General features: G+C 37.2%; 1 protein-coding gene across 2 annotated transcripts in view; it reads right to left on the reverse strand.

The window, feature by feature from the left end:
- frem2b (FRAS1 related extracellular matrix 2b) overlaps nucleotides 1–12,838 on the reverse strand; it is a 93,409-nt gene that overhangs the window by 10,861 nt on the left and 69,710 nt on the right. Inside the window, exons 7-15 of one of the 2 annotated variants that reach the window (XM_055196934.2) lie at nucleotides 9,012–9,161; nucleotides 7,854–8,063; nucleotides 7,541–7,738; nucleotides 4,203–4,367; nucleotides 1,932–2,114; nucleotides 1,717–1,847; nucleotides 1,448–1,603; nucleotides 952–1,255; nucleotides 639–770 (exon numbers count right to left, since the gene is read on the reverse strand). In XM_055196934.2, the coding sequence (XP_055052909.2) occupies nucleotides 639–770; nucleotides 952–1,255; nucleotides 1,448–1,603; nucleotides 1,717–1,847; nucleotides 1,932–2,114; nucleotides 4,203–4,367; nucleotides 7,541–7,738; nucleotides 7,854–8,063; nucleotides 9,012–9,161 (1,629 nt within the window). Of the gene's footprint in view, nucleotides 1–638; nucleotides 771–951; nucleotides 1,256–1,447; nucleotides 1,604–1,716; nucleotides 1,848–1,931; nucleotides 2,115–4,202; nucleotides 4,368–4,477; nucleotides 4,603–7,540; nucleotides 7,739–7,853; nucleotides 8,064–9,011; nucleotides 9,162–12,838 lie in introns of those variants that run through there. The other variant, XM_073862567.1, reaches the window with a different exon arrangement.

Genomic DNA, 12,838 nt, shown 5'->3' on the forward strand with positions numbered 1-12,838 from the left:
TGTAACAGAAAAGACTTAAAATGCATCAATTTGCCTGAAATAAAAAATAAATCCTTATTTACAGTATATTTTTTGACCATTTAATACTGAAAAATTAAATTAAATATAATCAATAAATAATAATAAAAAACGCAAGCGGCTTATCAGCGTGTTTGGGGTGTAATGTCTTTAAGTGAGGGTGCAAAAAAATCACTTCCTGAAAAAGTATTTTACCCCGGGGTCTCGCGCGCCCCCCCCCTGGTGTTGCTTCGAGCCCCCCCTGGGGGTCCCGCCCCACTATTTGAGAAGCACTGCTTTAAAGGAACAGTATGTAGGATTGTGGCCAAAACTGGTATTGCAATCACAAAACTTGTGGCTAAAACTGGTCCTGCAATCACACAACTGGTGGCCAATACACAAAATGACAAACATAAACATCAGTTGAGGGCTGCAACTCCACTTTTTAAATGACAATATCCTGGCCAGACCACTTTTGTCAGTGATTTAAGTATTTGAAATGAAAATGATTTCTTAATGTCTGGTGACATATCAGGGCCATTTTATGATTGATTGATATAAATTTCTTACATACTGTTCCTTTAACATCTGTCCTAAATTGTGAAAAAAAAAGTTAGTGTACTATATGCGAGTGCACTGACCGTCTATATGGGGCATGGTGACTGTGAGTTTAATGAGATTTGGATGATCTGGATCTTCTGCCCCAGTGTAGCGCAGCTTGGCGGAGAAAGGTTCAGCTCCAACTGTGCCAACAACCCGAGGCTGACACATACCTAATTACAACATCAAAAATGTAAAGAGCTGGTAGGGTGAGATACAATATGTGAGCAATCTTGTCTTCACTAATGTTTCGAAACATCTGATGTACTATAAAAACACTGGTATTTTTAAAACTTAAAAAAGTCCAATTTACTTATTCAGTTGTTGAAAGTAAAGTTTTCTGTGTCTACTCACCCTCCTCTATACTAATGGAGATTATGGGGCTGATGAGCTCCAGACCTTCATCTCCGTTGGAGTTCACAGCCCGGGCAGCGCACTGCACCCGCGAGCCGGCCTGGAAATACACGGAGTCCAAAGTGATCATTTTGGAGGAGCTGAAGAAGGTGTCAAAATCCACCTCCTTCATGGGGCTGGTCACTCCGTCTGGTCCCGTGGGGGCGCTGACCATCCAACGGTATCGGGTCAGCGTGTTGTTAATGTGCTCGGCGGCACAGATGGAGCCCGTCCGGTCAAAGTCAGGGTACTTTGGGTTGCACGACTTTAAGTGAACAAAAAGAAAGTTAGAAAATGTTAATTTAATGCTGACTTCATCTTACTCAACATCAAACGTTTTTGAAATAAAAAATGCACCCTGCGATACAATAAAGATCAGATAAAAAAACACTACAAGGTAAGAAGAACCTAATGAAATTCGCAGGGCTAAACACCCGCTGGTGTGACAGACACCTACCGTAACACAGACTACAGGATATCCAGCGGCCGGCTGTGTATTTCTAGTCCTGCTTGTATCATCATAGTGCAATAGTGAGACCACCACTGGCACTGATGGGAAAGTCACGTCTGCCATACTGTTTGTCTCCTCTATGTAGATGATGGCTTTGGTCACCTAAAAGTACAAGAGAGATGCTATAATGCACACAATATAGATTTTATACTTAAATACTATTTAATTGACACCTTTGTGTGTGTATTTCTTTGGGGCAAGCATATTACTAATACCTGAATCTCTGCTACCATGTTCTCATCAGGTTTCAGATGGACTGTAAAGGCCTCTCTCATCTCTCGCACCCCATCGTATAAAATTTCCACCTCTACTATGTGTTCAGTTTCTCCCTCTTTAAACTCGACATCTACAAGTGGGAAATTGCTCTTCTTAAGTCTTACATTTGAACATACTATAATTATATTCCGGTTAAAAAATAGGCTGAACGTACCTTCTGAAACAGGGTGGTAATCTTGTCCAGATGAAGCTGATCCATCCTTAGTGTGGACCCGGACAACAGAGACTTTGGATGTGTCTCCTACTCTCTGCACTGGGATCTTTACCACGGACACCTGACCTGACTCACTGGGCTCACTGACACTGAACTTGGTTGCCCCAAATCTGATAATGGCCTCTGAATTGTGGGAATAAGAGAGCAGTCAGCTTACATCATAAGGCTGTGGTATATGACAAATGAAATTGAAAAGCGAAAAGGTGTATGTTATTCAAAATAAAATGCATTGAATGTCCAAGGAGTTTTTAAGGTTGTTTTTGTGGTGTGACAATCCCACTGGTCCAGGATGATGACATAGCAGATATCCATGGCTCAAGGATCCGCCTACTACAGTCTGTCACATATGTAAATACTTGCTGAACAGTTACTAATCTCTTTCTACCCCAAATCAAAGAATGAACTTCAACATTAGTATATAAAGGAGGTTGTACAGACCATAAACTGTAAAAAAAAAGACGGACGACGTGACGTCGCCTCCCTCCATTGTAATGAATTGAAGCCAAAAATGCTCCACCATGGTCGCCGCCATGTTACGTAAAAACGTCAGTTTGGAGCCAAGGCATGCACAGAAGGAATCGTCCGTGGAGCCAGAGGCGGAGGTGCGGTAGCAAACTTCAGCCCAAAACGCTTGCGCGCCCAATTCAACTACACCAACCATAACGACAAACCCCCTTTCTATAGCATCAAATTACTAGCTAAAATAAAACGTATCGCAAATAAGAGCAATTGAACATATATCAGCGTGATATCAATTACCTGAAAGGACCAAAACAATCTTTCGGAAACTTTTATTGGAAGTGTAATTTTTTTTAAATTAGAGCAGAGTCCCATTCGATTGAATGGAGAGGGAGGGGTTTATGACTTGTAATGCAGCCAGCCACCAGGGGGCGATCAAAGAGCCAGTGGCTTCACTTTTCAAGACTTATGAGGCACACCCGGTACAGACTAAAGATTAAGCGGTTTCTTTCACTATAAATAAATTTTTCATTTACGTTAACTCTTTCCCCGCCATTGACGAGTTATCTTGTCAATTAAGAAAAAAAATTTGCATGAAAAAAAACGTGTTCCTGATGAGTTTTTATGGTTTTCTGTAATACCGCAATTATCCACTTACCCAATTTATACAAAAAATGAAGTAAAAATTATTTATAAATTTTACACTCCTTGTCTGTTTTGATAATCATTCTGAATCTGATCTCTAACAACATTCCTTCACAAAAATGCAATTATTTAAGCTTTTTGCTAAAAAGTTTGTATTTTTGAAGAAAAATACCCATATTTAAGAGTTTATAAGCAGATAAAAAAATATAGAAAGGATGAAAATTTTTTTCCTGTTTTGTTTGTTTGAAAGCAGAGGGTCTGTTCTCTCATTTAATATATTTGTATGTTTATATATTTTTAGAAGAACATTTTCCTGGAAGGCAACATAAAAAAATCACAAAAAATGCTGGCGGGCAACTTTTCAAAAAAAAAAAGGCTGTCGGGAATGAGTTTAATGTGGAGTTGGTGATTTGGAAAAAACTTTAGCCTGATAGCATTGATGACATCCGATCCCTGCAAATCACCTTTAAATAACTCTTAAAGGTGATTTTAAGTCATTTTAAGATCATTGTGGGGGACATGCACATGATGTTATAGCATTCATCCAGTGGCAGTTCGTGACTGCTCATCCGAGGGGCTCTAATTCAAAATATGTGTCATGTGTGTTGCTTTTCGTTTTCAAAACATGTGTTTGTTGCGTCATGTGAACCATGTGCATCACGTGTTTTGTGCCTGCTGCACACGCATCAAAACCATGTATGATAAAAGAGACGCTCACGTTCACAAAATACACACAAGACACTCCCTTAACAGTAAACTCTGATTACCCATGAGATTATGCGAGTATCTGGCAAACATGATCGTCTCTTTTATCATAAACCCTTTAGACGCGTCTGCAGCAGGCACTTATTTTGACAAGACACGTGATGCACACAGGATCTCTCGATGCGCAGAAAACATATTTTGAAAAAAAGAACAACACACATGACGGGCTTCATACATGTTGTGACAAACTTCGCATCGAGCGCCCTCGAAAAAAGAAGTCACTGGCCCCCACTGCCTTCCTCATCCTTCTGCTGTCAAATTAAAAAAAAGTTCTTTGCGGGACATTGGCAGGAAACGTCAACTGTAAGTAAACATATATAGTTATGCGAAAAAGTGTCTTACTGTCAGCGTCATCTTTAATCGTAATGAGAGTCTCATTCTGAGTCCCTATGGATGCACCAAATGGAGATTCACTCTTGGGGCTTCCCAGCACCAGTCTCAGTTCTTCATCTTCCTCGTGTTCAGTGTCATCCACAAGGATAAGAACACAGGGCTTCTCCACCTCTCCTACAAACAATATTTTCCAAAGATAGAAATCAATAAATCCCAAAATACTTTGACATACAGTACCAAAAATCAATCACCCTTGTGGATTTCAGTTCAGAATAAGAGAGTTTGCCATTATTTTCTCACCCTAGTTTCAAACCTGCGTGCTGTTATTTTTACTGTTGAAAGCAAAAAGGAAAATGATGTTGATCTTTACGATGTTTGAGGATCCTCAAAATTCTCTTGTTAGTTTTCACTAAAACAGTAAGGGGTGAAACAATGATTACAGGATGGTTATTTAAAGCAAATTATCCCTTGAATAAAACCTACAAACATTGGCTTCGGAAGATGAGGAAAAATGTGGATGGGTCTCCTTGTATTCTGGTGCCCTAGTTAAATAACTGCTTTTTATAACCTAAAACCTTTGTTTACCTAAAACCTTGTCGTGTTGCGAGAATGCAGGATGCAAAAGTAGTGAAAACACAATATAGTGCAATATATTGAACAACTTCATTCCCTACATTCATTCACTACTTTTGACTTTGAAGGTACATGCGATGTACACTCGCTCACACACTATGTCCCATGATACAATGGGAGACGAACGCATAACTGGATTTAGCTTAAAGGGGCATTTATGTAGCTTAATAATTAAAAAAACTTTAAGTTTTCTTGAGTTTTCATTTGTATATTTATGAGCCAACCATAATGTAATAGAAAGAACCTTTACTGTCCTCCACGGTTGTCTCTATCAGCCTGTAACCTCTATTGTGTGTGGAGGAGACAGGTCCGAATTGGCTTGAAAATTCAAAATGTGACGTCATGTGCGTGTTCGTCTATTTGGGCGTTCTATATACACGCGTACGGCAGCCATTAGTAAACAGCGGCAATCGCTAGCATGTTTGAAATGGACTCTGCAGATGGAAAGAAGCGACCAACCTCCAGCACAATCCAGACAAAGTTAAAAAAATCCTCATCTAGTGCGGCCAAATTAGAGCGTGACTGGCGTTGGGGCAAAGACAAGAGTAAACATCAGATTTGCATTTGATTCTTGGAGGGAGCTCCGGTCAGCACTGGGTATGAAAACAGACCCCGAGCTGGCTTTCTTTTTACTGCAAAGGTAAGACAGTTACAGGCCATTTGTAACATATTATTTTATTGTTATGTGGTGTAATGCTAACAATAGCATGCTAGCCAAATGTGGATGCTATGTAACTTAGCCAGCCACAGGACTGTTTCAAAAGTTACTATCTTATATGAATTATCTTATTTCAGAGCACGAGTGCATTAAGATTGTGAGTGTCGGGAGTCAGTGTAGTGTTACAAAACTTTTAGAAATAGACTTTAGTTGAAAATATAAAATATCACTGCAACATTTTACTAAAATATGGTCTGTCAAACAATAACCTTACAGTACTGTAACTTTTCTTACATTTGTAAACATGCTGGTGGATCTCAATGAGCTTTCTGTGGTTGCTACAGCAGACTGGCTGCAGTTTATATAACGGCCACTGGTGTCAGTAACGGTTAGAAATTTCAGAACCTACACAATGCTCCTTTAAAGGGATACTTCACCCATTTGCATTAAGCTTTGTATCGTCATGTCTTTGAATGGTCGTGCATCATTTCCTCAGTTGCCGCTGAGACAGGAGAAATACAGATTTCAGTGTTGCACTTCCTTCTTTCAATTATGTAAAAATCATGATATTGCATCATTGAATGCAGGAAGTCCAATATCTTTGTTGAGGGGTGAGACTACAAACACCACTTTCTTGGTCAAATAGGCAGCAAATTCTAAATGTATGTTACATTTTGACTACAAATATGATGCACTTCCAATAAAGATTAATGTTTTTAATCCATAAAGCCACACAGGTGTAAGGGTTTATGACGAATCTCTACGAAAGCTTTCTGACACATGGTATTTTGGTCAGTGACAAAAACGGTTTCGGCAAGATGAGAAAAACTTTTTTAAAAGCACACATCATGTTTATTTCAATGCACATCATGTATTTATGTTAATTTTATGCAATAAAAAATTACATTTGCACAATTTTTATGAAAGTTAAGACTGAATAGACATTTAAATGTCAAATGGTGTAACCGCCAATTGTGCCAAAGAAATATCAAATATTTCCAAATATCCACCTTTATAGCATGATAAAAAAATCATTTTAAATTATTATTTTATTAGTTATTTCTAAATGTAAATTTTTGCAATATTTGTCCTGACATATGCTGAAAACAGCTATGGTGAAAAAATGTATGTAAAAAATTATATTACACTAAACTAGATGATTATATTTTATTCCACATTTTTAATGAATATATTTATATTTTAATATAAAAAATACTAGTTACACCAATTGACTAGGGCTGGCTATCGATTCAGATGTTCCAGATCGATTCGATTTCGATTCGCAGGCTATCAAATCGGTTCGATTTCGATTCTCAATTAAATTTTCGATTCCAGTTCTCGGGTCGGTTTTTATACTGGATTCAAGCATCAATGTCGATGAAGCACCTGAAACGGACTTTTTAAGCACTGAATGAATGAACGACAGGCTTGCCTCTCGCTTCTTGGTAACAAGGCAAAAAAGAGGGTGACATTTAGTGAAGAAGACTACTAATTAGATTAACGTTAATCTTACGTTAAATGTTTGCAAAAATAAATATGAAAGAAAAATTTGATTCTGCTCTTTGAGAATCGATTTTGAATCGACCACATAAAAAAAAACAATTAAGCCCTACAACTGACACAGACCGGTTACACCACATTGACATTTTTTGCAATTATCCCCCAAATATTCTTTCAAAATGAAATAAAAGCAGAAATTTTAGACTTGGTCCTCAAAAAAGAGAATGTATGCCAGAACAGTAAAAGCGTGAACGGTTTTGAACGGACTCTGAAGTGGAATGGATTTGAAGAGGCAATAGTGTGGAAGTCAAGGCTTTAGCTAAAACGCAGAATAGAGTTTGATTTATTAGGAAAATACATTCCTTAAGTGTAATGGATACGACTGACAATGTTCAACCAAGTGAACAGACATATGCATGGAATTAAAGACAGGAAAAGTTAGTGGATCCAATTTACAATAAAAAGTGGGTGGGACATACAGTGGTTCAGATGCCCATGCCTATGTTTATGTATTATATTAAATAAAAATATGTATTATATTTTAAACAAACTGTACCTGGTAAGAAGGTGATGATTGAGAAGTCTGTGTTTGGCCTCTCGTTGAAGTCCATCATGACTTGAGCCGAGCCCTGACGACTATAGCAGCGCACGCTGGACTTGTAGCTCAGATCTCCGCTGCGGTACACAATAGCAGATATCTCCCCATCGTTCTCATTACCCGTGTATGTCGGCTCTCGAAATTGCACCCTGGGCACTGAAAATAATGAGAAATAAAAATTCCGTTTTTAAGTTTAATGACCATATTAGTTGTTTTTTAAATACCTGGCTTATACATAAAAAGCATTTATCAAGTAATTACTGTAACTCACAATCTGAAACAGAGTCATTGATGAAAACAGTTGCTTTTCCTGGTTCTCCCAGTATGCCGTTCATGGGCATATGTAGGAGCAGCTCAAACTTCTCTGGCCCCTCCAGCACCGGTTGTCCCAGGTCATCCAGGATTGTAACCCTGAACGTCTGCATGTTGACGCCAGGGGCAAAGTCCAGGTTCTTACTAATCCCAACATAGTCTACACCAGCTGTGGTAAAGGTTAATGAAATGTTAAGTAGGTCAATGCAGAAACAAATCCAATATCAGCTTTGCCTAACAAGTATTTAATACTAGATAAATACATTTGTCTCTAAAAAAAAGTTTACATTTTCAAGAATAATCAAATTGACTGTGAAGTCATTTCAGCTTATTGTAAATCTTGACTAGTGATGAGTTGCAAGAACTTATAAAATAGTTGAAATATAAAATAGTTGAAATTTAATAACATGCTGGTATGACTTATTGATCTCATATTTTTCAAGTATAAATATGTTTTAGACTGATACATTTTTAGCAAAACAGCAGAGATGAACAGAAAATGACAGTTTAATTCCCTATTATTATTGTTAAATTTTCTTCTTGCAATAGCAAAAATATTCACACTTTGCAAACAAGGCAAGCAATAGCCATCATTCCTCCATAGGTTAACTATAGACCCGATGTACCCACTTTTTGCCAATATAAACATGAATTTGGTTACATGAGATGTATGATTTTCCATCATGTCAGCAAAGTCAACAGTGATTACGAGGTGTCTGGCTTTATTTATTTGTTTATTTTATTTCATTTATTTTTGGGCTATGGTTATAGGTCTATTACATTACACTTAGCTTATATGTCTGGGCCGTAACGTAAACTTGCTTGCTGTAAAGGACAAACCATAAACAGAGGAATCAAATGATCAGGAAAATGTTAAATAGTCTGTACATGTCCTGGTTGTTTCTACAACATTAAAGAATGCATAGCTTATGGCAGAAACCTGTACTGAATAAAGGCCATGTCATGTTTACATTTTGTGTAAGCCCATAGGGCATTTGTACGTAAAAATACTTTGGGGCCTGTAGCGACATATTATTTTCTCTCTGGTTGAATTTCCCACAAAGTATTTGTATTAATAAACTATATATAAAAGCTGTCTAGCTCGTCTTTCACATACCTTCAGCTGAAACAGGGTCCGTTTTTCGAGACCGCACTGTGACCGTTCCGGGTTTTGAGAGGTCACTTCCTGTTCTCCAAACTCGAACTTCGACGTAACCATCGCTCTCATCCACGTGGTGCTCCATGTCTCCGAAGTAGAACACTGGTGCTGTTTGAAAACAAGGAGATATATTTGTATCTTTATTTTTGTAATGTGTATGTTAAAGCTCCACTGTGTAGATTTTTTTCTTGTTCATGTGTGCTCACATCACATCTAGCGGTGAGATTGTGAATTCTACTTTGTTCTTACCTCAATTTAGACAAAAGAATACACCCCTTTTTTATTCAATGCATGCACTTAATCTTTGTACACCGCATTGTGAATGTGTTAGCATTTAGCCTAGCCCCATTCATTCCTTAGTATCCAAACAGGGATGAATTTAGAAGCCACCAAACACTTCCATGTTTTCCCTATTTAAAGTTACATGAGTAAATATGGTAGCACAAAACAAAAAATAAGAACTATATTGTATGACGGAAGAGCACTTAGTTTGCAGCACTTTGACCTCTGGCACAGAAATAAAAGGGGCTAGGCTAAATGCTAACACATTCATGATGCACTGTACAAAGATTAAGTGCATGCATTGAAAAAAGATAGGTATGTATTAATTTGTATTAAGTTGAGGTAAGAACAGTAAAATTAAAAAAAGAAACAGTGGTGTTTTCCTTTAAAGTAACACAAAAACCTTGGGACACAAGCAAAGTCTTAAGACCATCTTTTGTAACATTAACGCAAGGTATAGGGTGTGAAGATAAATGTGCTAGCCTGGAGCCGTCCATCTACAATTGACATCGAACCTGGACTTCCTCCATACCCAAAATCACCACACACTGTTTATTTTTTGTCCACATGAATATACGCAAACAATGTGGTGGTGAAAGTGAGATGTCACTCATAGACTCCAAATGTGTTTTTTACTGGAAGACATAGTGTCATCTACTGAGCTCGACTAAGACATTAAGTGTTGAAAGTGTTTAAGCTCCCTTACGTCCACAGTAGGAAGCAGAACTAAGCCTAACAAAAGCAAAAAATCATGTGGTCTTTCTTTTCTTTTTTCTTGTTCATGTGTGGTCACAACACATCAGATTGGAATGCACTGCTAAGGTCATGTGAGGGTTCTCACAGCACCATTTTTTATTAAAAAACTTGACATATAACTTCATGAAGCCATACAGTAAATATCACCTTTTGCCTACACTGCAAAAAAAAATTTCAAGAAAAAAAATTCTTAGTATTTTTGTCTTGTTTTCAGTAAAAATATTTAAAAATTCTTAAATTAAGATGCTTTTTCTTGATGAGCAAAACGACCCGGGAAAATAAGTCTAGTTTTTAGACCAAAAATATCAAATGTAAGTGATTTTGTTCATAAAACAAGCAAAAAAAAAAAAAAAAATTGCCAACGGGTAAGCACATTTTTCTTGAATTTAGTGTTTAAGAAAAATTATCAAGATTTTTTGCTTATCCCAAAAATTTGATATTTTTGGTCTAAAAACTAGACTTATTTTCTTGGGTCATTTTGCTCATCAAAAAAAGCTTGTTAATTTAAGAATTTTTAGATATTTTTACTGAAAACAATGCAAAAATACTACGATTTTTTTTCTTGAAAATTTTTTTTTTGTAGTGTAATGATAAGAACCGAGCAAAAATGACAAATCAACACAACAACAGGTAAAAAACATCTTTTATAACATCTTTTTTATTATGTGGTTTCATTTCTGTTAGTGGATTTATGTAATCAAATTATTTTACTCGCATTTATGATTAAAGCTTAGCCATGCTTTACCTACAAAAAGTACATTACATTTGTGCATTATAAATTATAATTGTATAATTGTATTATAAAGTGCATACTTCAGAAAAGAAAGAGTTATCTCCTGCCTTATCTAGGTGTTGGAAACACATTAAATACGACTGCATGATGTGTCTTGGCAGTGGCAACTGTCTGCCCCTCCACAGATAAAAAAGAACCGTTGGCTATATGGGCTTGGTCTGGAAGGTGATATAAACGGCTTTGGTTTAGCTTGGGGTTTGTGGGTGCGTTTTGGACTGTGCATTTAAGTGGTATGCCTCACAATCAGATCCTTTGTAAAAGGTGCAAACAGTGAGCATCAAAGCTCAAACCCATTAACTGAGAGACAAACCACTGGCCCCTGAACAACTCAAACTACTGCCGCTTTGGTGAGGGTCTCAGGTTACCCTACTTGTCATGGCGCAGGTGGTCTAAAATTATTCCCTTTATTTCTTCAAAGGTTTTGCAGGAAGCAACAAAGCAAAAGATTGAAATCAAACTAAAAATAAGATCATAAGATTTTAGCCTGGATTTCACAGACAGGGTCACAAATACATATCAACCCGAGACTTTTACTCTTTAATGTTATTTTTTCTGCACTAAACTTTTCAAAGTAACACACAACAAACTCCTAAGACATTAACACATGTTAATGAGTTGCCTCCCGCTCCTCTTTAAATCTGAGTAATAAACCAGGAAGTAAAAGCAAAGGTACTGCAAGGTATATATAATGTATATTTTAACACTGATGCATTTCATGTGCTTGGGTAAAGAGTGGCAGAATATCCCTGATGGGGTCTGTTGTGATTTCACACCACAGACCCCCGGTAACTACAGGTAACATCTTTTCTTAGCATTCCCGCAGTGCTAAAACCTTTATTAAAGGTAAGCTAAAACCTTTGGGAGTAAGAAAATGGCCACATTAGCGCAGCTGTAAGTGTTCTTTGGTGAGATCAAATTGTTCACATTTCCACAAGAGCTCTTTAAAGTGGTCTGGGGTCATTTTCTGAAAAAAAATAAAATAAAAAAAGCACTAAGACACATTTGCTTCAACAAGAAAACACTCGGCTGTGAAAAATACGTATACGTGAAAGGTCTCCGTGGTTACTGAAAGTAAAAGAGAGGCTAACAATAGCTGCGTTTCCATTACAGATTTGTGCAAAACTTTACCGCTATTTACTAAATGTGGAGATGATTGCGAAATGACACCGTTTCCATTAACCGATGATATGCGACTGAAAGTTAGTTTTTCCTCTCACGATAAGTCATTCCAAACATCACGTCAACTGATGTTGGTAGGTTAACTAATATCAAATCCAAACCTTTCATCCAAACATTAATGCCAAGGAAAGCCCCTTATACTTAAGCGGCAACGTATAAGTGTTTCTTGGAAGTAATAGTACATTATTTTGATGTAGGAGTGTTATACAGACATCATTGTCAAGAAAAGTCTGGGTTCGAATCCACTATGACACACCATTGTGTCCCTGAGCAAGACACTTAACCCCTAGTTGCTCCAGAGGCGTGCGACCTCTGACATATATAGCAATTATAAGTCGCTTTGGATAAAAGCGTCAGCTGAATTAATAAATAAAATAAAATAATAATAAATACATTAGGTGACTTGGAAATGCGAACAAACCATTGCCGTTTTGCGAAATACACCTCATCCGAATTGCCTGAAAAACCCCCTCTTCAAGCATAAAAACTTTTTTGCGACAAATGCGAGCTTTTGCGATATTGCCGTCTTTTCAATTCGCAATGTCAATTTGTGCAATTTGAAGGGTAAAGGAAACGCGGCTACTGTTGTCAAAGTTGTCAGTTTGTGGACCCCATTTACTTCCATAGTATTTTTTTTCCTACTATGTAAGTGAATGGGGTCCACAAACGGTTTGGTTACAAACATTTCTCAAAATATCTTCCTTTGTGTTCATCAGAACAAAGAAATTTATACAGGTTTGTATCAACATGAGGATGAGAAAATCATGACAGAATT

This window comes from Misgurnus anguillicaudatus, chromosome 24, assembly GCF_027580225.2.
Source record: "Misgurnus anguillicaudatus chromosome 24, ASM2758022v2, whole genome shotgun sequence".
Lineage (NCBI taxonomy): Eukaryota > Metazoa > Chordata > Actinopteri > Cypriniformes > Cobitidae > Misgurnus > Misgurnus anguillicaudatus.